The 25,518-nt window shown below is 49.3% G+C and overlaps 1 protein-coding gene across 4 annotated transcripts in view; it reads left to right on the forward strand.

The window, feature by feature from the left end:
* The window catches only part of LOC130142532 (paired box protein Pax-5), a 139,364-nt gene extending 116,895 nt beyond the window's left edge, over positions 1–22,469 (forward strand). For all 4 annotated transcript variants that reach the window (XM_056324665.1, XM_056324664.1, XM_056324667.1 and 1 more), the window contains 2 exons: positions 8,378–8,464; positions 16,604–22,469. In XM_056324665.1, coding sequence (XP_056180640.1) covers positions 8,378–8,464; positions 16,604–16,680 — 164 coding nt within the window. In that variant the 3' untranslated portion in view covers positions 16,681–22,469. The remainder of the gene's footprint in view (positions 1–8,377; positions 8,465–16,603) is intronic.
* The last annotated feature ends 3,049 nt before the right edge of the window (positions 22,470–25,518 follow it).

The following is a 25,518-nucleotide window of genomic DNA, read 5'->3' on the forward strand; positions in this document are numbered from 1 at the left end:
AGTGCCTTCCAGCTGCAACTGCAATAAACTTCTGCTTGGCTGATGTGCAGGAAAAATTAGCCAGTGCACGGGCTAGTTTTCATTTTGACCTCACACACATGAAAGTGTGGGTGATGGTTGCAGCTGGAGTGTTCACCGAAGGGTTAATCGGTGACTCAGGATGTTACAGACAGAAGTGGGATGTGCCTTTGGTGAGTTAAGTGTACTGGTGGAAGGGGTCATCGATGATGATAATAACTGATCTATTGATCCGCTGAATTCTTCCAGTGGATTTACTGGGGGATTTGCAAGCCTGCTTTTCCTTACAGGTGTAAAGAGCATGCACACGCCTGTGCATGGGCAGATCTCTGTGTCGGTGTGTGTCTGTCCGTGCACACGGGCTGTATTTCTGCCTGTGCAACCTTGGTGCTCCCAAGAAGGAAGATGCTGCTGACAGTGCAGTTCCCTGACATCCTGGGGAAACGCTGCCCGAGCGTGCTGGTGGCAGCAGGCTCCCTGGTGCCCTTGCTGGGGGTCCGTGTGTGATACCCCACCCGCTAACAGAGCAGACACCCTGCCCCGGCTTGCAGCTGGAGTTTGTCCCCAGCATCACTTCGGCTGTCCAGGCAGGTTGCTGTGATGGTGCCTGTAGATAATTGAACGGGGAGGTTCTAGGAAGCATTTTGGGGTTACAGCCAGCTGATTGTTCCTCCTGAATTAAGGAGAGAAATGAGCTTTAAGGAGGAAAAGTTATTTCACTGTTTGTTCAGGTTTATTTGAGGAGGGTGTTGCAGGTGCTTAGCTGCAGAAGCAGAGTGCTGCTCACACTGCTGGCCATGGTTAATTAAGAGTTGCTGCCACGTTTCCTGGCTGTTCTTTCAGTGAGCATTCCAGACCCTTTGTAATTAATTATATGGCTTTAATAGGACTACCTGAGATCCTGTGAGTGCCCATGTACTCATGGTTGGCTGGACTTTTGCAATACATTTCCAGGCCCAGGGACTCTGTCTTGGCTACAGCTGGATGAAATTTGTGACAAAATTTTATTGTATTGTGTTTGAACAACATGGGCAGAGGGCTTAGTGCTCTAAGAACTCGCTGTTTGTTCTTTTTTGGTTTGGTTTTTTTTTTTAAATATCAAGAAGTGAAGATTTTGTGTAAGTTTTGCTTGAAAATCATTTGTGAGGGCTGTCTGTTGCTGAAATCTATCACTTCCACTTCGATTCTTAAAAAAAAAAAAAAAAAAGGAAAAAAAAAAGAGGGGAAATATTCATTGTACTACAGAAAGCATTTCCCCATTTCCACTTATTAATGCTTTATTTGCTTCTTTCCTGTGGGAGTAGGTAAATTGTTGGATGCAACACCAGGTAAGCGAGGGACCACAGACAGGGAACGGCATCCCATTTTGATGCAGAGGATCTCAGGTGCATTCGAAAAGCAGTACCCTGTTTTTTGAAACCTTCTCATTGAAGAGCTTTCCAAAACGGCCTTTTTCAGTCCCCCTTGGGAAACATTTCCTGGCAGGAGCCAGGCTTGAGGGGTGGGCATCCACAGCTGAGACACACGTATGGCCTCCCCAGCGAGGCTGCCACCCCCTTCCAGGGGGATCTCATGGCAACAGTGATCGTCCTCACGGGCTGGACCCGTGACTTGTGCTGGCACGGTTTCTGAGAATCCAATCTTGACAAAATTTCCCAAGACCGGCCTTTGAATCCTGCGTTTTTAGCTGGTTATCACCCTGGTATTTTCATGGAAATAAATTGGGTAGAACATGGGAGGCTTTCGCTATATATAGTGTATTTTCCTGCTTGGCTTCTTCCCAGGGGGGACATTGTTCCTGAACTACATGTTGTATTTCAGTAGGGCTGTACGTTGGCAGTTTTTCCCTTTTAGTGCCTTTTTTTTTTTTTTTTTTTTTTTTTGTAGCACGTGGACTGCTTGATCTAGAGCAGGCAAATTAACAACCAAGTGTGCTTGGTCCGTGGAGCAGAAGGCAGTTATCATTGTCCTGGGACTTTTGTGGGCGAAGAAGACATGAGGGTCTGGGATAAGACCTGGCAGATCACTGGTGGTCAACCCATGGTGTGCCCTGGGTTTCTAGTTCCCCAGGTTAAATGCAGCTAATGTTACAGATTAGGACAGAATAACCCACTGATCCTGTTTGCCAATGATTGTTAAAATTGCAAGAAAGTCCAAAGTTCAGTCAAAACAAAAATGACAATAAAAATTACTTAGGACAGTTTGCTTTCCACTTGAGTTTTTCGGTTGGTTTTTTTTTTTAGCCTCACTGAACTCAATTTGAAAACTTACCATCTCTCTGAATTTAACAGAAAAAGAAGATATTTCTTTGGAAAACAACAGATGAAAAAGAATTAGTTTAAACCCAGGGCTCTTTTTAATGGAAGAATTTTGACAAAATTGTCACAGGTTTGCAGAAGTGTGTTAGTGGTGTGAAATGACTTTTTTGTGTGAAAGCAAGTTTTCACTGAGAGGTGTTTCCCAGCTCCCCTGTACATGGGGAAGACTTCGAAGGGAGTGAGTTTTGTGAGCTGCAGACTCCTTTCTCTCTTGCCCTGAGCTGCTGCAGCGCGTGGTGTGGAGAGGCAAGTTTGCTTTACTGAGGGGAAGATAGGCCATTCTTCTCTGCAGAGAGGCCAGAGCATCTCCCTTCTTTTATAAGGTCTCTCACAGTTGTTTGTCACTCCGACTTCACATGGGATGCTGCTCAGGGATGCTGGGTCACAAAACAATCCCTCAGGCTGTGTTTGGCGTATGGTGAGAAGTGACTTCTGCTGCTCTCCTTTGGCTTATGCCGACCTCCAGCACAGATGACGCCTGGCCCCACTGCACACCTGACTTCCATGTAACATCTTTCAAGGCTGCGTTGGGATAGCTGCTCCTCCGTGGTGTTAAGTCAGCGGTACGCAGGCCGCCTGGGTGCAGTTGTGTGGCTCAGCGCAGCGTTTAGCCCTGCTCCTCATGCAGTCAGGCGTATCTTTGCTATCAGGGTAACGATTGTTATTGGAATTTGCGGAAGAAATTTGTGATCCATTTGATTCCTTCCACAAAAGGAAATGCTCGAGAACAAATAAAAGCCATGAGAATGTTAAAAAAGTTACAGTAAGGTCCTTTGCTGCAAAGGAAAGGTAGAGACACCTGTAGCCTGTGACAAGAGGTCAGGCTGGGGGGGGAGGGGTTCATCTGCAGGAACTCAACTTAGGGACAGGTACATCAGGTTGTTTTTAAATTTACCTGGGACCCTAACGAGGAATGGGCACGGTGCTGCTGTTCCTGTCCAGACTGATTTTTGTCTCACAGCTTCCCATTCTTGTACCTTATGTAGCTGCGTTTATCGAACGCCATTTCTCCTGGTTTGTTTGAATGTTCTGCCAAATAGAAGGGTAAATAAGACACTGTCCTAAACCTGGAGCTTGGATAGCAGAATGACCCAGCAAATGGGGACTGGTGGAGAAGACCAGCAGCTGGGACAAGTCCGGCAGGAGGGACGGCGCAGCCACGGGGTCGTGGTTGCTCTCCCTGTTGGGTGGCAGCCGGTGCTCACCAGGAGCTGTCGCATGGTGGTTGTAGAAGGCATGTTTGATCACCTGCACCCTTGATTACCTGCAGCTGTCATGTGGATACAGCCATTCACCTCCAGGGTCCCAGTGGCTTCTCCCTGTCCCAAATACAGCTGCAAAAACCTGATATGTGACAAAATGCAGTGAAAAGTGTATAAACAGGTCTGCCTTCATGTGGCTGGCTCTGGTTGAGCTATACTGGCTCTGGAGCTTGTGATTCATGTGATTTTCTGAGACTGTGGGGACCGGAGCAACGTGTTGAACTTGGAAGTGACATATAAAACCTCTGTGTTGAGTATTTATTTGAATTTGCGTTTCAGTCCAGAAGTACCACCAGCAGCTGGGTAACAAACATGTTCTGTGTTTGACTAGGCTGCTGGTTTCTGCCAGTGTTAAATGCCACACAGTCCTAAGAAGACAAGGCTAAAGGACATGGTTGTTAGTGCTGTCCTACCTGGTGGGATCACAGCTGGATGCTCTGTGCCGTGAACAGTGGTAGTGCAATGACAGTGGTTAGGCTTTGTCCGTGGGAGCTTTCTGTGCCTTGGCTGGACACGGTCTATGTCAAAACTGGCCTTGCTTTGAGCATCTGCCCCATCCTTCTGGCTTTTAGCAGGTGAGGAAGTGTCCCAGCAGCCTCCAGTCCCAAGTCCAGCACCGTTGCACAGAAGCATCTTCCCCCATCTTCCGCAGGGGCACTTCTCTAAAGCCATGGCAGTCTGAAAGACACCGTGAAGTCTCTTTCTTCATTTCTTGGTTCCTGAGGTTTTTCAGCTCATGCTTTTCAGTTTCTGTGCACATCACAAAGGAGACATGCAGGAAGCTTACCTTAAAACCAGTCTGGTAAACATGAGTTGATAACCCCCAGAGGAAATGCTGTAGAATGGACAGTGCAGTGCTGCAGAATGGGGTATCTGCTGTTTGCCTGCAGCGGGGGGGTCAATCCACTACTGTCAGACTCTGTCTGCAGCCCCCCCTGGGGCTCTCCCTGTGGGCAAGGGGCCTCTGCCTCTATCCCACCAGCTCAGGGTGGAGGGCATCTCCTGGGGCTTGCTGCTGTGTTGTAGCAGCAGCAATACAGGGAATTGTTCTCTCTCCTTCTGCATCTCTTACCTTCGGGGGTGACGGAAGGGCCTGACCCCGTTTGGGCTGTGGCCACGTAAAGCATTGTGGCAGTGTGGAGTCCGGTCTGGTGGCGAGAGGTGGGCTAACTCTTGCAGAAGCCCTTGGTTTGGTGTCTTTGTGTCTCAGCCACGCGGGAATTATTGAGGAGGGGGCTTACCATTTCACATGAAGGACGGATGGGTCCCATTGCCACCTTGCGGTGCGGGCAGGAGCTGTGCAAGTGTGTGCAACGCTCTGCACGTGTGCGCGTGCCCCTGGGTAGCTGATGCGTTGCGTTTTCGAATGGGACGAGGGCTGGCTACTAAGCAGTGCTGTCAAGAAGTGTAGCTGATGGACCTTGGGATATCAGCTGGAAATCACGAGGTATTCATGCAGCGTTCTTTCCTCTAGCTTAGTTTCACTTACGGCTGTACCATTTGTCTGCCCGAGTGCTGTGATGGTAGTAGCAGGGCTTGAGACTTTCTCCCCCACTTCTTCATTTCCCCTCCCCTCTCCCATATTTCTTTTCTCTCATTTTCCTTCCTGCCCCCCTTCTCTCTTTCCCTCTTTCTTTTTTTTTTTTTTTTTTTTTTTCCTTTTCCCTCAGCAGGGCTGATGGATATGCAGAGTATGTTAAGAAGCAAGCAATACTGTCACCGAGCTGATGGTGCTCAGTGACTCCTCGAGCTCCTGGCTGGTCTGTACTGCAGGAGCTTGACACCCTGACCACTGAGGCATAAAAAACAGAGAATTGGAAGCCTCAGCCTGACAGGCACTGGAGCATCCCCCAGAGAGGGTCCACGATGTGTGTCTGTGTGTGAGTGTGGGGAGGAGGGCAGTGGGGATGGTGGGGGAGGAGAGCAAGGCAGGAGAGGATGAAACAATGAAATGTCAGCCGGTTCCCACCCGCAGCCCTGCCGCAGCACTGATGAGCATTTAGAAAGCGCTGCCGCCTGCTCAGCGGTGTGCACGCTGTCGGCATGGGACAGACTGGGACTCTGCAGCCTCAGGGGGATGGGAGAGGGGAGCGGTGGGTGCAAAGAGGAGAGAGGGAGGGTGGCGGGACGGCTGAAAATGGAGGTTGTCCGGATCTAGGGTGGGTATGTGTGCCCTGCCCCAGGGTGCAGTTCTGGCAGGCACACAGCAGCTCGCCATGAGCTTCATTCAAAGCCTGGGGGGTTCCTGATGCACAGAGGAGCTGGGCAGCCTCCTCTGCACACCCTGTGCAAACAGCCCACGGCAGGGGTTGGGAACTGTGCTGTCTGCTCTGTCCCTCTGTCCATGCACTGCACAGCTCCAGGCGAGGATGTGGCAGCGAGACTCGTGGCCATCAGCTTTCGTGTGTCATGTCGGTCAGCCAGTGCAACCGTTTCGTGCAACTAAACCAAGGCTAAATCTCCGTGTTTCTCACTGCCCTGTGGAAAGGGAGAAGTGAAAACAGTGGGGAAGGTGGTGTGCGAGCTGCTCCCCATCAAAGAGGCAGCCACAGGATGAAGGGATTTTTGTGTGGTGCAATGCTGGAAGAAGGACCTGGCCATGAGCCTTCAGGGACTGGGGAAGGTCTTAACCGCTCACCCATGAAGTTACCAGCCACTTTGCTGCCCGCACACTTTGCAGGCTTGGGCGAACACTGTTAGGACAGAGCTGGGTGAGGGACTTACTGGAAGGTGAGGGGCTTTGGGAACAGGGAGGGGAGCAGAGAGGGCTCTGCCTGAGCAGGCAGCCACAAGTGTGGCAGTGAGGAGGCAGAAGAAAGGACCAGAGAGAAGCTGCTGCGTTGTACAGGAGGGAACTTGCTCCCTAGCTGGCGGAGGGTGATGTGGATGCCTTTGCCAGTGGCTCTGGTACCTTGTGTGGCTTCTGACATCTCTTCTGGCTTCTCCGTCTTCACCATGCTTCACTGTAGAAGAGTGAGCACAGTAATGGAGGTAACCTTTGGTTACTCGAGTCATTTATCACCCATAAGGTCAGGGAACAGAGATAAAATGTAGATAGGATGTACTTCACCCACAAGAAAGGTTTGGGAACAGCTTCATTTTCCATGGCTTATGGTTCATTAATACCATTCCTTAGAGGCAGTAATGAAAATCTGCTCTGAGCTTGTGAAGAAATGTGGTCAACACAGCAAGGTGTGCTGAGCGTGGAAGCATTTGCTGCTTCTGGCTTCAGAGCTCATCTTACTGCCCTGTCTGTGAGCACTAAGTCAGGGAGAGAGACAGCTGGTCAAGGCTGGTGGGTTCAGTCCTGTGGGTCTCAAGGGCTAAGGGGTATTAATTACCCCCCTGGAGTGGACCAGTGGTGGGCAGCTCTTGCTGTCAGCATGTTCAGTGTGTTTGCTGGCATCCTTTGGTATAGGCTGAGAGGCAGCTTATTTTTACTGAAGCAGCACGATGTGGAGACTGAGCTACCCTGGGCCCCAGCCTGTTTTTTGACACCGATCTGTGTTACTTCTGTATTGGCAGAAGCTACCTTTGCAGGTGGCCACAGTGGCTGCTAGGAACCGCACAGCCATTGCAGCCCACCGTACAGCCAAGCCAAGAGCTCCCCCTGCCAGGCAGCATGATCCCACCGGTCACTGTAGCATCATCCCCTCTCCCCTGGGGCCAGCATCTCGCCTCAGTGGTCCCAGGGACCCAGACAAGGTCCCCAGGACAGGTCTGTGGACCGTACCGGCTGGCGGTGCTGAGCCCCAGGAGAGCTGCAGATCTGGCATCAAGGGTGTGCTGCTCAGCTGGGGTAGTCAGCCCCCCGAGTATGGGGCAGGGGAGATGCCGGTGCCGAGGACCAGAACAGGCAAATGTCGCAGTGAGCATTTTCTGCTGTGTGGCAGCCCTCTCCTCTTGCCGTAGGAGACCTACTCTTCTCTCCTGCCGTGCTGTGTTGTGCGTGCGTGTATTTCTGTATTGCAGAGGGAGAAGGACAGGAGGAAGAACGAGGAGAGCAGGAAACCGTCATTTGTGGAAAATTTCCTAATAAATCAGCAACAGTGTTGGTATTTGCATGGTGGTGGAACCGCATGCCCTGCCCAGGGTCAGAGCCCCATGGTGCAAGGCCCTGTCCTGAAGAGCTTGCAGATGAAGTATGAAAAAGGAGGTGATGGGAAGAGAGCAAACAGATGGGGAGAGCAGGAGCTTGCGAGGAGATAAACAGCAGCAACTCTTTGAGCCTTTTTTGTGCCTTTGTCTGGAGGGTTTAAAAACCATCTGAAACTTCCACAAGCATCCCTTTTCCTTGGGTTGCAGTGATGGATGGATGTCTGGGACCAAGACCATGTTCTCATGGAGAGCCTGTAAGGGTACCCAGTATCTAGAAGATGAGCTGGTTCATCTTCTCCTGCCAGCAGAGAGGCTGGCTGAGCAGCCCTGTCCTCATATTATGTTTCTTGCCCCGAGTGCTGTAGGGCCAGAGAGGCAAAGTCCAGCCCCGTGGGTGTGTCCCGGAGTCTTCTCCATCCCTCCTCACTGTCTCGCTCCTGCAGCATGGGCTGCCTGAGGAAATCCAACCTGCTCGGCAGGCCTGAGATACAGCACGAAAAGGACATGTAAAAGATGGCTGCCCCTATTTATTTAATAAATTGCCCACCCGTCTTGCCCTTGCTCAAAGAGAGTGGCCATCACTAGAGCACAGCATGCACTGATGAGCCCCTTTCCCCCACAGTGGTAATTGCAGTCTCAGATCAAATAATCTTTCATTTTGTCTCTTTCTCTTTACCTTAGGGAGTGAGTTTTCTGGGAGCCCATACAGCCACCCACAATATTCAACATACAATGACTCCTGGAGGTTTCCCAACCCTGGACTCCTGGGTAAGTTGCTGTCTCCTCTGAACCTTAGGGGCTCGGTGCAAGCCGTGCCTTGTTTGTAACCCACTGGCCATCATCCACTGCTGGGGTGGGCAGGATGCACGTCCTGGTGTGGTCCCGAGTCCCTGTGCTTGGAGGACTGGAGGTCTCTACTGAGGTGCACAGATGCTCTTGGCTTCCTTTGCCAGCACGAAACCCGTGCCCAAACCTCTTGTCTTCCAATTTCTGCCCCATAAAATCCTTCCAGAGACATGATCCCCCTTTTTTTTTTGAGGGTGAGGAATCCTGTTCAGACAAAACTTGGGATGCCAGGTTGCTTACGGTTGAATGCAAGCCCCATTGTTCCCCGTGCTGTTGTTCCTTGCTCATTCAAGCACTTTGCATTTCTCCCTGACCTCACGTTGTGTTTGCTCCCCAGTTGTGTGTTTGCCTGATTCATCCCTCCTCTGCAAGGGACCGCTGTGCCCGCGCAGCCTCACTGATGCCGGCATGGTCCCTACAAGCAGTGGGAGGCAGAAGCCCTGTGGCTCATGCAGGATCATGGCCCTCATGTGAAGGATAAACATAATCCATTTTACACCACTGTCAAAAATCTGGCCCACTTTGACCTTATATACATGTAGCATGCAGTAATTAGAATTTTTCCCTGCATAATTTGCATGGATGAGGTAAGTAAAATACCAATTAATTGTCATCTCTCAACACATGAGTAGCATGCCTTAGAGATTTCCAGATTTATGGATGACAGGGCTGTTATATGTGACCTCCAGCAGCGAAATAATTTTGAATTTTTGTCATACTTTTTTCATCCAGTTTCTTTGTTTTAAGTAATTGAGTCCCCATGTAATTGAGCCACCCAGGCTGTATTCATCATGGTTCTTGTCCTTAAACAAATCCTCAGGGAGCAATACACAGCCTCTGCCTCTCATGCCCTGGTGCTGGTATAATGCTGCTATTTGCCGTGCCACATTTAAGGGTTTGTTAGCGCTTCCATCATAAATCAGCAGACAGATCTCCAGCTAATATGGATGAGCATAGCTGCACAAAGCCAGGGGAGTCCCTGTGCTTAAACCCGCAGTTTCCATGGCCACAGCTGGCAGCGCCTGTGGGATTTTGGCTTAGCCATGTGGGGAGGATGCTTTAGCCAGGGTAAGAGTGTGAGCCATGCTTTACCTTCATTTCTAATTTTGCAGCTCCTTTGGAAGCAGGAGAGCTGCTGTAGCAAAGCTCTGCCTGGACAGGCCTGGGAAGCCAGGTTTTGGGTAGCTTTTCAGATTTTGCTTGCAAACGAGCAAAAAACCAGTCATGATATTAAAAATAAATGAAAACCCAGCCCCAACCCTGCCCTTCCCCATGGAGGAAAGAGCTTTTGGCGTGGCTCCTGGGCCGCACGCCATGCTCCTGCCCTGGGGGTGCACACCTCCACAGGGGAGGACTTGCACACCAGCGCTGCACTGGAGCCAGCCTGGAGCTCCGCGCCGCCCTGCAGGGACAGGCAGTTGCTCTTCGACTCTGGCGGCAGCAGGTTGCACCAAGACCTGCTTGGCTCTTCATTTGAGATGATGGGCATGCTGGCAGAGCTTGCTCTGCAAGGTGCAGGGCAGGGTATGTCCCTGTGGTGGCCTGAAGCCAGCGGAGATGGACAGGTCTGGGTCAGGAGAAGACTTTAAGACAGAGGCTGGTCAGAAGCCAGCCACTTGCTGCCAGGACACCCTTTCCCTGTGCCATTCCTTTTTTTTCCTATTCTTCCTCTTTTTCTCCTTTCCATTTTGAGGGGAAATTGTGTCTCATCTTCGACTGTGTGGGAGGCATGCGGTATGAGCGAAGATGAAGGGTTGGTGTACTGCCTACTGTGGCAAGGCTCACGCCTTGGGCTGGAGAGGATTTCTACAGCAGTATTTACTCAGCAGCATGCTGTGAGCATGTGTTTAAGTGAGGCAAGGACAACAAGATTTGGATGCTACCATTTTCCTTCAGAAACTGCAGCTTTATTGACATTGAAATGTTTCACAATATAATGACAACAATGCTGGCATTTTTTGCTGGCGGGAGTTGTCAAAATCTATACTCTTGGCTTTCTGGGTTTTATCCTTTCTAAATACTTTTTTTTCAATATTTTCAGAGTCTTGTGTTACAGTAGGCACCAACTGGGTCACTGCACAGGTAACATTATATTGCTTTGACTGTACAATGACACACTGATTTGGAGTTACAGGACTGGAAGTTTTGATGCATCAAAAAGAAAAATAAATTGGACTTTTTTGTTCTGCAGCAAGTACTGAGGATGAATTTACCATTCCAGTTCAGCCTGGTCTCAAAACTGGGAGTGATGGAGTTTCCTGAAGGGGTAGTTGTAGAAATGCCTGTTCTGCTCTGTTCCTGTCCTTACTGCAAGAACTGCTGAGCTGGTCAAGAGCTGGTGCAGCCTGTAACTGTACCTCCTTGTGCTGCTCGAATGCACCGTGGCCACCATGTAAGAGCTGGGCAGTGAGGTTTCAGCGAGCTGAACCTTGGGATTCCCTTTCTTTACAAACCTCTCTGTCCATGAAGCACCAAAAGGAAAACGGTGGACTGTTTGGAAAGGCAGTTATTAGAAGTCAGCATCGTACCACACTGATGCTGCAAAGGTCCATGATTTCCTAGTCCCCATTTCCCCAGATCTTCTTGATTGGGATCGGTTTTCTGTGCCTTTGGCTTTTCTGCCATAATTTTCCTCAGCATGGCTGATGAGATCCTTTTCTCTTACAGTACTGGAGACCTATGATCGGTTTTATAGTTGATCTTTTCATTGATTATTTCCTTGTTTTGCCACGACTGGCAACTATCTTGCTGATCAAGGATGCTGTGTTTTGGTTGGAAACCCACTGAAGCCTAAGGGCTCCTGTTGCCAGCCTTGTGCCTGCCTTTACCACCACCAATGCTGGAGAGCCCAGGAGTGTTCCTTCCGTCAGAATTTCCAAAATCTGCCCTGGGAGTTTCCTCAGATTGTCCTTCTGAGTCTTCTGGAAGAGGGATGACTCACTGAACCAGAAACTGAAAAGGAAGATAAATGTTCTGCAATGGTGGTGAGGCACACTTGGGCATGTGGTGGCACTAGGTGCCTGGCAAAACAAGACCAGCTTTCCCCAGGTTGGTCCTAGCTGCCCACTACCTCGTGTCTGCATCTCCGATTGAAAAGGCAAAAGCCCGAGTACTGCATGGCAAGACAAAGTAAGAAATCTAGGTTGCCAATAGGATGTCTGGGAATAATTTTTTAGTGAGTGTCTTCCTCCACAGGAAGCCCAGACTGCTTGCCTGTGGGACACAGTGCTGGGGGGCAAGAGCATTGACCTGGTGCTCCAGGAGACACTGCCAGGTCCGAGTACAGCTGTAGGACCTGAGCAAGAGCATCTCTATGTTTGGCTGTAGGCTGCGTGTCAGACACATCTCTTGTGCCCTGTGGAGATCCTGCTTATCCACAGCTCTCCCTTTCTCCCTGCGAGCCTGATCCCGTACTCGCTTCTCCCAGGGTGCCTGCTAACCCCACTGATAATTCAGGGCAAGTAGGAGCCTGTGGCAGAGCCTTAAAAACCTGCTCCAGGTCTCCTTGAACACCCAGAAGGCGCTGTGTGACATGTCTGAGCACCCACAGTGGTGAGGAGGTTAATTTAAACCATATCCAGGATGCTTCCACTCTTCTCAGGAGTATACGTGAGTGCATTTAGTAATTCTCTCCTGAGAGGAAGCTCTGGCACTATCAGCCTCAAAGTAGAAACCTTGACAAAATTAATCAGGACTGGTACATGGACTGACAGAGTTTGTTTTACTAAGTCCCGCTCCCTTCACTGAGATGAAGGTGTAATACTGTAAGCACTTAACAGTGCCTACATTCAATTAATTCCCTGTGCTGGCAAGAACGAACAGCAATCACACCAGGCTGAGACCTGTGAAAGAGGAGCTAAAAGGAGAGATGCTGTGATTTGCAAGTGGCAGGAAGAAAGAATACTTGGGTTGAAAAATTATTTTTATGGGGAATAAAGAGAATACGAATGGAGAGAGATGAGAATGGTGAAAAGGTGTTGGTAGTTGGTCCCTGGCCTTTGCCCCGTGAGTGCGGAGTGAGAGATGTGAGCCGTGTCTCCATGGGAAGGCAGGACCATGCTCTCAGCATGCGGGTGGTGGGAGCTGTCCGGTCCCAGCAGAGCACCGGCTGCTGCCCATCGCCCCGGTACCTGCTCTGCCCTTGCTCTGGTGCTCCCCACTCCTCTGCACTGGGCAACCCATCCACGTCTCCCCCAGGTGACCATGATCCCTCCTCGCCAGGGCAGTCCTGAATGCTGTGCCCCACAGCTCTTGTGGAAGGGGGGACAGCCAAGCTGCAGTCCTCCAGGTGGTCAACAGAAGCATGGGCAGAAGAAGCAGTCAGCTACCTGCTGCAGCTCTGCGGCATCTGCCTGCTCTCCCATCCCGTTGTCGGCCGTGGTGGCACCCACAGCCAGCTCTGCAGCAGAGGCTTGATGGACTTGGCTGCGTGGGGTGGCTCAATCCCACCCCAGCCATGGCTGGAGTGCAGACAGACCCCAAGATCACAGAGGGGTGATGCTGGGAAGAGGACACAAACCCCAGCTGCTCGCATGGTGTCTGGCTTGGTGGCTGTAGCAGGTGTCCCCATCTCAAAGCTGGAAGAGAAGGTGGAAAGGGGCTTACTTTTTCTTTCTTTTTTTTTTTTTTCTTTTTTTTTCCCCCCAATGTGCTGTGAATGACCTGCAGGTGGTACAGTACAGGGATGCACAGGGAGGCACGTGCACGAGCGCAGGGGAAGCAAGCTCTGTCACTGTCAGCGTGTCCTGGCGAGCACCAGCACAGAGTTGGCTCAACGCGTACGTGCCAAGAGTGGCTAATGGCCACACCATCTAATGAAGAAAAACGATTCAATTTCATGCTGACTTGTTGCAGTAACTTCTTTACCTCTTTCGCTCATTGCAGTCAGCTTGACGCTGCTGGCAGCAGGTTTCTGGTGACACGGTGTCCCCACTGCTGCCAGGACATGGTCCCTGCACGCTGGCTGGGAGGGTTTGCCTGCACTGTTGTGGTGCCATGGCTGCTGGTGCCAGCTTGGCAGCAGGTGAAGGCAGGGCTTGGAGCCGGTCAATTAGGATTAGATTCTGTTCTTCTGTGGGTTCCTGTAAAAAGATTAGAGAACAAGTAGGTGCCAGAAATGACTGTGTCAAGAAATAAATTGATGGTAGTATGAATTAGAAAGGAAAAATGGCAGAAGGACAGAGAAGGCTGTTCTGAATGGGGGTATGGTGACAGGAAGAGTAAATGCTTTGTGATGTGATGTTTTCATTTTTCACTTTAAATACAAGCTTTTTTGATTTCACTGCTGAAAGGCAAACTGGAAAAATCAAAATTGAGAGAAGCATGAGGCCTTCGGAAAACATGAGAGAAATATTGGGCTTCAGTAGTTGCACTGAGTCAGAACAGCAGCGGAGGACGAGGGAGGGGGAAAGCCACGGCCCTGATCCCAGAAAGACCTTTTACCTTCAAACCTACAGAAGCAGCGCATCCAGCTCTGGTGAGATGCACATGCTGCTCTGTGAGTCAGGGTGAAATTGTTTGGTGCTACTGGATCACTTCCCTGCATTTTCCATCCCTCTGCCTGAGCTGACCTGCCTTGGCCCATGCTGGTGCTGGTGGGGACTGGGGTCTTTGCTGCGCACCAGTGTCCCCTGCTCACCATCGACCTTCTGGTGCGGCAGTGGGTGAGGACATTGGTTTCATCTGGCCCTTTGTGGGCCTGTGAAGTGTTTTACTCTGAGACGCTGCCTGCCCTGCAGCGGCAGATGATCCCCAGGGACTCCCAGGCAGCAGAACTGGCTGTGAGGGGACACAGACTGACAAAATGGGCACCCCAGGAGGGTGGCCCCCAGTTCAGTGGGTACAGAGAACATCCCCAAAACGCCAGCTATACAGGGCATGCACATTTTGAAGTCCGGTGAACTGTTAAGTTTCCCTTTGCCCATTCAAGACTGCCTCGTTTGGCCAAGAAAGGCTTCCATGCTTTTAATTGCTTGCATTTGGCTGGGACACACAGTACATACAGCAGCTTATTTTAGGCTACCCATGAGAACGATGTTTGCTGTCCTTGTGAAACTTTCCAGTGTTCTCCTCCATGAAACATGGTTCCTGAGGCTCGGGCTTGTTAACCTGATATCAGCTATCTGGAAGAGGAGCATCCGTCCAGCCCAGGACAGCGGTTGTGGTGCCCTCAGCAGATAGCGCAAGGCTGTCAGCTCTGCACTTACACAGATGTAAATGAGAAGATGACCCTCTGAGGTGGTCTACTTTGCCTCTTGATTATGGCTTAAAATACTTAATGTCTTAGTTCGTAAACCTAAGTGAGATGGGGTCCTGCCTAAAAGTTCCGCAGACGTGTTTGCAAATGCTTAGCCTGGCCAGTGATTTCACAGACTGTATTGATTTACTGTTGTGTATGGGAGGACTACCATTCTAGAGAACCGGGACCACAGTTCTGAAGCTTGGTTTATCTGCTTTAAACCCAGCCCTTTGCACAAGCCCAGGTTTGCACAATATTTGGATTTAGCACGAAAACAGTGTTGAAAACACACTGATGTTTTAAGTTGCTGCTAATTTGTACTTACTCTAAATCAAGGACTTTTCAGTTTCCCGTGCTGTGACCAACAAGGAGGTGCACAAGAAGGTGTGAGGGAATAGGGCCAGGACAGCTGCCTCGGACCAGCCAAAGAGATATTTTATACCATAGTATGTCATGCTCAGTATATAGCTGAAGGGAGTTGGCCGGGGGATGCCAGTCTGCTGCTGAGGGTCTGGCTGGGCATTGGGCACCCGAGAGGTGAGCAATTATGTTGTGCATCACTTGTTTTTTTTCCCCTTGGGTTTATTCCTTTCTTTCTCTCTCCTTTTCATTACAATTGTTGTTCATATTTTATTTCAATTACTAAACTTTCTTATTCCAACTGATGACTCTTACCTTTTTCTGATTCTTCTCCCCATCCCACTGGAGGTGGCGGGGATGGAGCAAGTGAGCAGCTGCATGGTACTTAGTTGCTGTTGGGGGTTAAACCACGACAGAAGGTTTTTAATAGCTAGTTCTGTCTGGACAGATTGGTATGTCTCCAGGTACGTCTGTAGTCAAAGACTCTTCTTCATCCAAGCAAACAGCCCAGGTTCCAGGTGATCCTCTGGTGATCACCCAGTCTACTGCTGCTTAGCCCTGTGGGGCAGAAAATTGTCACCAATATTTTTCAGGCCTTTTCTTGGTAAACAAGTGCTTCAGCATTCATCAATCTGCAAAGCGCTAAGTCCGGCCCGCTAGTTTATTCAGATGTGCGACACGTATTCAATGAAAACGGAGACCATAAATTTGATCCGTTTGAGACTTTTAAGTGTCCATTTCAAGAGCTGTGATTTGGAGCATCAGATACTTCATCGGATGAGGCATTATTCACTGGAGGTAGTTGTAAACTACTTTCCGAGTTCAAATTCGTTACCAAGTGAAGGTCACCAATGTTTTCTAAAGGCAGTTTCTCCCCTCAACAAATGTATTGGATGCCGAAGGACTCTCCCTGGCCAGGCAGAGCCCAGTGTGGTGGGGTGATCACAAGGCAGATCTGGGAGCACAAACTTGGCCACTCTTTTCTGGAGCTCTGAGGCCACAGATGGGAGCTAAGCAAAATCCAGGGGGTTATTCCCTGACAGGAGTTTGAGAAAAGGGGGAATTATTGTTGAGTCCCAGTGAAATATGTTAAATGCTTTGGGGTTCAACCTCCTCCTCCCCAGAGGAGAGAAAAAGTAAATCAGAGAAGCCAGAGTGTGGTAATGTGTTGGGGCAGGAGCATTTCGACCTTCCATTCTGAAAAGTAATTCACTTCTTTTGGCAAGTACTACTGTTTTGAGTGGAGGAAGGGAACCAGGTACCCTACAGCCAGCAGAAGTGCAAAGCAATGGTAGCAACGTTCTCATGCAGGATGCATGAATGTGATTTTTATTCTAATTACCCAGCCTTTACTGCTGTGAGCCTGAGCTCAGGCAGGAGAGCTCTCTGCAGCCCGTGTCGGCATGCTGCAAGCTGGCATCTGTCCACCTTTGTCTTCCTCACAGTCATCCCTTCTCTTGCAGGCTCCCCGTACTACTACAGCGCTGCAGCCCGTGGGGCAGCCCCGCCAGCGGCTGCCGCTGCCTATGACCGCCACTGACGCTGGGGCCTGGGGCACTAGCACTGACTGCATGCACCGCCTGGGACAACTGTGACAAGACACCTTGCTGCAACCACACCAGCCATGCTGCAAGGGAAGGAGAAAATACCTAGTAGGAACATGCTAATTGGAATTTTGCTCTGTAAACCTGGTGAACTGATTATTGTTGTGTTCTTTAAATCTGGTCATGTTGGCTGGGTCTCAACTCAAACAAAGAAACAGGAGGAAGCGTTCTCCTGACGCTCTGTGTGATCAAAAACGCGCAGTAGCTTCATGTCTTCTGCAGCCATCTGGCTACTGCTTTAATCGCCTGTGGGTGCCACGGCTGTATCTGGGGATAAGGAAGAGGTGTGAGCAGCTCCCTTTGGGGTGGCTTCCTCTTGCTGCACACTGAAACAGGCTGTGAGACTCAAGGCAATTTTCTTATTTTCGTTTCTTCTTTTTCTTTTTTTCTTTTTTCTTTTTTTTCTTTTTTTCCTTTTTTTTTTTTTTTTTTTTTTTTGTGGCAAAGAGAAAATCAGTCTGCTCAACTTTACCCAAGCACCACTGTAAATACCTGCTTGTTTGTATTACTGTAAGAGTGGCTTAAGCATAAGCAACAACATTGTACAAATACGAACTCAAAGCGAATCTGAAAATGCATTTTGAAACTGGTGCACTGATTCAAAGAATTCAGTAAGCTTTAAGCAACTTTGAACCACGTTAACACTCATTGTGGCTATATTTTGGGCTGATGTTATTTCTGTATAGAGCATCCTATCTGACAGTCGTGTGCGATCATGCTATGTGCTGGTATCAAACACATGGGCAACTGAAAGACATGGGCAGTTTTGTGACATTTTACTGCTTAATATTCATTTATGTTCATTTGTCATCATAATGAGCACTGAAACAAATTCTCTGGTTTCAAGTTAAGCCGCATCCAAGAAGGAATTCCTAAATAATAGTTGACACCTTATGTACATCTCAATAGTTTGTATGCTAAAACCTAATTATGAATACCCTGAGAGGAAGGGGGAGAAGTATCACTGTAATGATTTTTGTTAGACGGACATACTGAGTGGGGCGTACTGAGCGTGGGGGCGGCCACATGGGCTTTCCAAGGCAAATGGGAAGGGAGGGCACTTGTTTTGGTGGAGGAGGGTCTGTGCATTCCGGTGAAGGCATTTCAAATTTAAGCTGCCGTAGTCCAGACATGTGCCAGAAGGAATTTTGCCCCGTTAATTCCATCATTCTTCCCTCCCACTCGCAGAGGAAGCACTAATAGTGACATGTCCTTCAATGTGCAGCTTCCTGGGGCTAATGAAGAGAGGAGAGTGGCTACAAATGACCGGCTTAGCAGCTGCACCAATCACTGCCACTTAGTGGAGCCAGGAGAGCTGCTGATTTCTCCCTGCAGCCTCCCCCTGCCCCAGGCTGAGGGGCAGCCAACCTCATTCATGGATGGATGATGGGCATGACCCATCCATCCCACCTCCTGAGGGCAATTGAGAAGCTCCTTAGCCCTGGTGAGAGGAAGATCTGGCTGTAGCCTCCTTACTGCTGACCATCATCATCCACCCAGAGCAGCACAGGCACTGCAGAGGGGTCCTCCTAGCACTTGCCTGTGTATGTCCCAGGGCGTTGCTCATATTGATCGTGAGATGCGTTCCCATGGGTGAACGAACGTTCAAGTACAAATACCTGCTTCCAGTATTATTCTGAAATGGCAGCTCCTGAGTTAGCACTGTCCTCTCTCTTCCCTCCCCACCTCATTGCTTGTGCTGCGTGTCTGGTGTCCTTCGTGGCCACTGACCTGTTGATAAGCTCCCTCTCCGATTCCAGTGGCATCCTCTCACACCATGGAAACACAGCTATCACTTCCAAGTTTCCAGGGCAGATGTGTTCAGATCTTTGAAAGCCATGGAGGCACACAGGTCCCACAAGTTCAATGACATTTCAGTGAGCTGTTCACAGAGCCCATGAGGGATCTTGGCCAGAGTCCTTCAAACCTTGTCCGTAACCCAGGATTAAATTTCGTGACAAACTTACCAGTGAGAAGAGTACTGCTTTTCATCTTTCAGCAATTAATAGCTGATACATACTTTTAACTGAAGACAAACAACAACAGCATGGACAATTTACACAGGGAGCCTTCTGAAGCACTGCTTTGCTGTTGTCCCTTTCTGGGCACACTGTGATGGCTTGGACCCTGCTGACAAAGCTGCAAAGGGTGTTTCTGTCCCTGGCTGTTGGTTGCAGGGGGATTCCATCCAAGCCCCTGGCTGAGGGGTGCGCATTGCCTGCACCCTGAGCACACACACCTTCTCTGTGAGCTTGGGAAGGGATGAAGCTGTTTGCTGCATTGGCTGAAGAGAAGAGAAATGAGGGTTTGACCACAGGTGGTGAGGATGCAGGGGATGGCTCTGGAGCAGAGGTGGGCTGAGCTACACCAGCTATGGAGACACCACCCCTTGGTGACCAGACTGGGCTGAAACGAGCCTTTCTGTCTACCCAGTGAAGGAACAGCAGCTCCTGTTGATGGCATGTGGGTTCTTCACCCACTCTGTGTACTGCCGGGCAAACACGTTTCTTCTATTTGTTTCCTCAGCGGCACGGTTTGTGTGATGTACGCAAATTCAGGTAACATTGGGAAGATGAAACATGAGACTGGCAGATGTTAGTATGCTCAGGCTGACAGTGCTTGTCATTGGGCTGGGGACTTAGGCACAGTGGGTTTAGCATCTCTGAAGGATGCATGGATGCCACTGGATGAAGTGACCCGAGGTGCTTAGACATGGATAGCCCTAAGGCTTTCATCAGGACTTCCTGAGGAGGGAGACCCTTGGCTGGAGGCACCCTGCTGGGCAACAGCAGTGGGCTCCACCCTGCCAGCTGTGGAGCTAGGCAGGGGTGGTGTGGGTGCACAGGCAGCATACAGGTCCTGGTCAGAGCTGCAGAGGCGAACCCCCAAACTCCCACCCTCGTTTGCACAAGGCAGGTGCCTGCGTCCAGCCCACCTCCCAAAATGTGGCAGCCATGGCTTGCTCGTATCTGCTGGGACCTTGCTGGCAGCAGAGGGCAGTAAAAGTTGGCACATTGAGTATGCACGCCATGCTTCTGGAAAAGACACTTCTTGACAGTACTTGCTGGTGTTGAGAATACTTCACCGGGGATTTACAAAATGCTTTCCTCAGGAGGTCTGAACTTTCTGTCCATTTCCATTGGGGGAATCCTCCTCCTCCTTGGGGAGCATCTTTGGAAGGTGCCTCTGGCAAATGATGGTCCTCTGGGGATGATGGAGAGTTGCTGGCTGCAGCCCCTTCCTCCACAGCCCCTCCATATCATCAGGGATCCCTGGGTGAGGTGGGAGCTGGAAGCCAGTGAACCCTTGGGGCTGTAAGGAGGGGAGAGAGCAAGACCAGCATGGAGGTTTGGGGTGCTCTGCCTACCCTTTGCTCTGGTGGGATGCCCTGTAGTGTCATGTATCATTACTACGACCCTTGCAGAAATCAGCCCCATAAAGTGCCTTCAGGCACTTTAAACACTAAACTCTGTGATACGCTCAGCTAGATGGAGGGTTTTCCAGTAGTATGCGCTCCAGCAATAAATGTATTAAGTGCATTGCCAACATAGGCTGAGAAATGAAATCTGAGAGATGGAGTGGGAAAATGCTGCCAATAAGACTAAATCAACAGAGGCCATGAGCTAAGATTACCTGAACTGACTTGTGGAGGAAACCCTTAGACAAAAGCTGTGAGAATATGACTATAAAGAAGACATAAAACACTGTGGACATCGTGTTTGCTTAGCATCTGTGTCCAAAGGTTCTGTTACGGGGGCATTATTGTTGGGCAGTTCCACTAACTTCAGAGCTCAGGATGTCTCTGGACCCAATCTGCAGACCAAAAGCATTGTTTTTTTTCTGACAAATGAGAAAAATGCTCTAGGTTCTGGGAGCATGGGGCCAGAGAGTGCATGTTGACTCGGAGATGTCCGAACAGTGCTCTGATTCTGTGCTGGCACTGCAGGTGTTCGGGCAGCATTGGTCCTTGAGGCACTTGGGAAGGAGATAGCAAGGGAAGAAATGGCAACAGGAAGAGAAAAAAGGAAGAAGAGGAAAAATAAAGTCTGAGAGGTGGTTTTTGGAAGAAAGCCTTTCTGACCAGGGAGGGAAGGTCTGTGGAGCTCACAACAGTGGAGTGGCTGGGGCACCCGTCGTCCCTCCTCAGCTCCCTGTGGCCAAGTCCCCTTGGTGCTGAGTGCGAGGACAGCATGGTGGGCTCGCTGCACCAGTTGATGGCAGCTGCTGGCTGGTGATAACTGCTCTGCCATGCCTGGTCTTAACTAATGGGGTTGTATCCCTTTTCTTATTTTCTTCACTTTATCTATTCTTCATATCCTTCAGCATGGGGGAGAAAGGAAGCCATGCTTCGGTGTCGCTTATTTCCAGCCACAAGTACCCGTAGCTTCAAAGAGCCGTGGCCCGTAGTGGAGTTAAATTGTGTGGCTGCTGCTGGCAGCTACACGGCTGCAACCCAGTGTCCTCCCCAGTGCCGTGCTCTTTTCTGCATGTATGTGCCCATGCACGTGCCACCAGGACATGTGAGGCCACAGCCACAACAGGCAGCACAGCATTAAACTGACCCACCACCACCCTGTGACTTTTTGTCCCAGCAAATGCTGGGAAAATCTGCTTTTTCTTCTGGATTCACTGAGAAAATGATGTCAGAGGGCCAACAGTTCTTGGGTAACGTGCCTTGCTGTATCTTGCAGAGCATGCAGGTGATGGTCACACATGGGACCATCACGTAGAGCCAGGTCGGGCGGCTTGCACCGACACAGGTGCCAGATGCACGTCCCGAGCCGTGGCCACCACAGGCCTGGGGAGGCCAGCTGGGGAGCCCTGTTGTGTCCCTCAAACTGAAACCTGCTCCTGTCACAGGTACGCATTACTGCAGCATGAGAAACAAAATGATCTGAAAGGATCAAAAACAGTTAGCGTTGCTTTTCTGGTGGAGCTAATGAGACTTGACGTGCAAACACTTGAGTGAAAAGCACGTCAAAGAGGTGCCTGGTGCCAGGATTGCTTGCTTTGGCATCACAGCTGGCGTCACTGTCAGCTCCAAGCTGGTCCTGCGAGAGGGCTGGTGCAGCCCAGGAGCTGCAGGGCAGGAGCCAGGCTGAAGGGGCTTTGCAGGACACCGCCACAGCACTGCAGTGTGGGTGGACGTGCACGTTGGGCTGGACGTGCACGCACACGCGTGTGTGTGTGTAGACATGCTTGAGTCTCTTAAACCGTGGCAGGGGTCGTGGAGGGGTGGACCAGAGTCCTACGATAGCCCTGGCTACCACCCAGCTGGACCCCTCTGTCCAGGGTTTCCTGCTCTTGCCCTGTCAAAGCGAGATGGGAAAATGGCTGGTGATCATTAGGCCTGCCTTTTGCTTTGCTCAGCCTCGTGTAGAAAGAAACCTTGTCCTGGTTTTTCACTTTGTAGTGGCCTTTGTACATTTTGAAATTACAGAAACTCATTTCATTGCAAATGGAATTCCTTTCCAAGAAAAAAAAAAGAACAGGCTTTTTTTTTTTTTTCCTGGAGACAAACTACTTTGTATTAGGGACTTCTAGCATCAAAGAAATACATATCTATTGTATCCACCAAAGTCTGCAATGCCTGCATTGAAGCTTAAGTCTTAAAAAAAAGAGAGGAAAAAGGAAAAGAGAGGGAGAGAAATAAAAGCCTCCTCCCCTTGAAAAATACATACAAACAACAACAACAAAAACTTACAAAAAAAAAACCACATAAAAATAACTGTTGAATTGCCTTTGAAAGTAGGGGATAACATCTGTTGCAAAACAGATGAAAAAATGCTTCTTAAAATGTGTATGTTTTGTATTCTTTTTTTCTAGTAGGAAAAGAACAGACTTGAAATCTTGGTGTTTTTTCCTTAGTGCTGTGTGTTGCTTTTGTGTGTTTTAATATTTGAATGTAATTACAGCAGTGCCAATTTGCCAAAGATGTCGAACATTATTTTGGGGTTTTGTTTTGGGTTTTGTTTTGGGAAGCAAAAAGGGAGGTGGGCTGGGGAATGGGGGTGCTAAGGCATGGGTCAAAAGGGAGGGGCCGTTTGAAGGTTTTTTTCCTTTATTTGTTTTTTTTCAATTCTTTTTCTTGTCAATTCTGAAATTTGTGATTTTATTCTAAGTTAAATGGTTGACTGCAACACTTTTTATTTTTAGATTAGTTGAAGAAACATGCAATAAGATTGGCGTAGTTCAATATCTGTGTGTCTTTTCATGAGAGTGACTGTTACTTGTGGACATTTGGTTTTATGTAACCTTTATGTGAGATAATTATTTGTAAATATTTACCATAATTTTATTGGTTCCTAAAATAAAAGTAATTTTTTTAAGTTCAAAACCCCACTTTCACTCTTGTTTCCACTGTGTGTCCTTGATCCCTTGGAAAAAAACCCAAACAACCCAGAACAAACGCTTGCATTTGAAGCAGGATTTGGGGGGCCTGTGTGAAAACGCATCCATCAGGCAGGGCCAGCCACTGCAGCCGAACCCACCTCACCAGCTGGCAGCACCATTGGACCCAGCAAAGCCCCAGTTACCAGGCAAATGGTAAGGTTTGTGTTGGTGAGGGATGTCCAGATCCTCAGATGTCCTCATTCCTGCAGGCAGGTTGGTCTCCTGATGAGGGAGAAGCAACCTCTAAGCCAACTCCAGATGCAAACTGGAACAGTTTGCTGGGGACTGGAGTCAACAGCTGTTTAGGGGTGCCTAAAGAGCAGCTCTTGTTCTCGGAAGATGGTGGTGGTTTTGCTGAGACTGTCCCTGCTTTAGAGCAGGTCTCTGCTGTCCTGCCCTGCCACCCAGCTCCTCTGCTGTGGGAGAAGGTGTCTTCTGGCTACACAGGCAGAAGGGAAGGGGTCTCCCAGGTACAGGGATTTTCTCCCCAGCTTCCTTCTTGTTCCATACAAAAATCTCTTGTCCATTGTGAGACAGGTAGAAAGACCCCAAACATCTGCCCATGTCACAGCTAGCCACCAGCAGACAGAGGGCTGCAGCCAGTCAGGAGAGTACCAAGCCCTCCCACCCCCTGCCCTGGACTCCCATCCCAGCTGTGTCTTGAGATGCACATACCCACGTGTATGTGCCACTTCAATCTTGCTAAATACTACTACTGTAAAACCCCTTTTATTAAAAGGAGCCGTAGCTAATGACTTACTAATTATTTGTTCTCAATGAGTTATTTATGAATGCATCTACATTTGGATGCATAAGCGCATGTGGGGGTTTATTTTTGGTGCTACTGACATTCCTTTAAGGTCGCCTGTGTCTCCATCTGCCATCTCGGCAGCAGCTCTGTGCCCCTCCAAATGCATCCATGTGCTTGGGACTGCTCAGAGCCAAACCTCCTGTGTAGCCTTGAGTTGTGAGAAATTTACTGGGTTTGTTACCAACATGTCCTGCTTGTGCTGGCCAGTGCTGCCACAGTACTCCAAACACCCGGTTTGTGAAACAGTGGTAAAGGAATACCCATTTGATTAGACATAAGATGTATTTGGACTGAGCTGCCGTATTCTCTGTCTTAATTTTAACAGTATTCTCACAACTGAGATACTGCAAATTTTAATGAGCAAATAATGGTGAATGTGTCCAGAACTTCTGTCTTCACCCTTTCGGAATTCCTAGTGTTCTACTAATGATGTTTATACCGTGTCTGTCTGGGATGGAGTTCATTTTCTTCATAAATATGGTGTGTGCTCTGGATTTGTGGCTAAAACAGTGTTGATAACACACCAATGTTTAGCTCTGAATGAGCAGTCTTGCTCAGCATCAAGGCTTTCTCTGCTTTTCTCCCAAAGGGTAGGCTTGGGGTGTGCAACAGGCAGGCAGGGATGCAGCCAGGATAGCTAACCCCAGCTGACCAAAGGGTTATCTGTACTGTGCGGTGTTGTCCTCAGCAATAAAACTGGGGGAGAGAGGTTTTCCAAAACAGCTGTTGCTCAGGGACTGTCTGGGCACCATCAGTCTACTTGTGGGAGGTGCTGAGTGGTTACCCTTGCGTCACTTTTTTTTTTTTTTTTTTTTTAGTTTTGTTTTCCCTTGTCCTTCACTTAGTAAACTTTATGTCAACCCATGAGTTTTCTCACTTTTGCTTTTCCTATTTTCTGCCCCATCCTGTTGTGGGGGGAGTGAGCAAGTGGCTAGGTGGATGCTGAGCTGTTGTCCGTGTTAAACCCACCACAGCAATGTACTCCTTATAATAAACATTAATATCGATTCTGACAGTCAGTATCCTCCAGGGAGTTCAGGAGAATGGGTGCAATGCCGTTTTATTTCTGTGTCCCAATACCGTACATTTCAATCTTAAACGTGAGAAACAGAACTCACGGAACTTTCCACCATTCAGGAAGTAATTGTAGATAAATAAAATCACAGTCTAATCACAGACAATAGGCAGACAGAGGCAGAATTTAGTCAACCAGCAGCTTGCATCTAGTATTTACTCGGTCCCCAGCAGGCTCCGCTTTCTGGAGAAGCCTGCACTCTTCTGTCCAGGCAGCACAAAGCCGGGATGCTTTCATGCAATAGTATTTCAGAGTGGAGTGGGTGTTCTTGCACTTGAGCCTGCAGTATCATGGAGCAGGCTTAAGAACAAGTGCTCAAAAATAATTTTTCTGTAATTGCCCAGTTCATCCTGCATCACTTGTCCAGCTTCCCCCCCTGCTCCTCTCCTGCAGTCTGACACCAGCTGTTCTCTATGCACCATGGTCTCTGGAAAGTATGGCCTCGGAACAGCCCTTCACACCCCATGCCCTGTGCAGACTGAAGTGACATTGCCC

This window comes from Falco biarmicus, chromosome Z, assembly GCF_023638135.1.
Source record: "Falco biarmicus isolate bFalBia1 chromosome Z, bFalBia1.pri, whole genome shotgun sequence".
In the NCBI taxonomy this organism is placed as follows: Eukaryota; Metazoa; Chordata; class Aves; order Falconiformes; family Falconidae; genus Falco; species Falco biarmicus.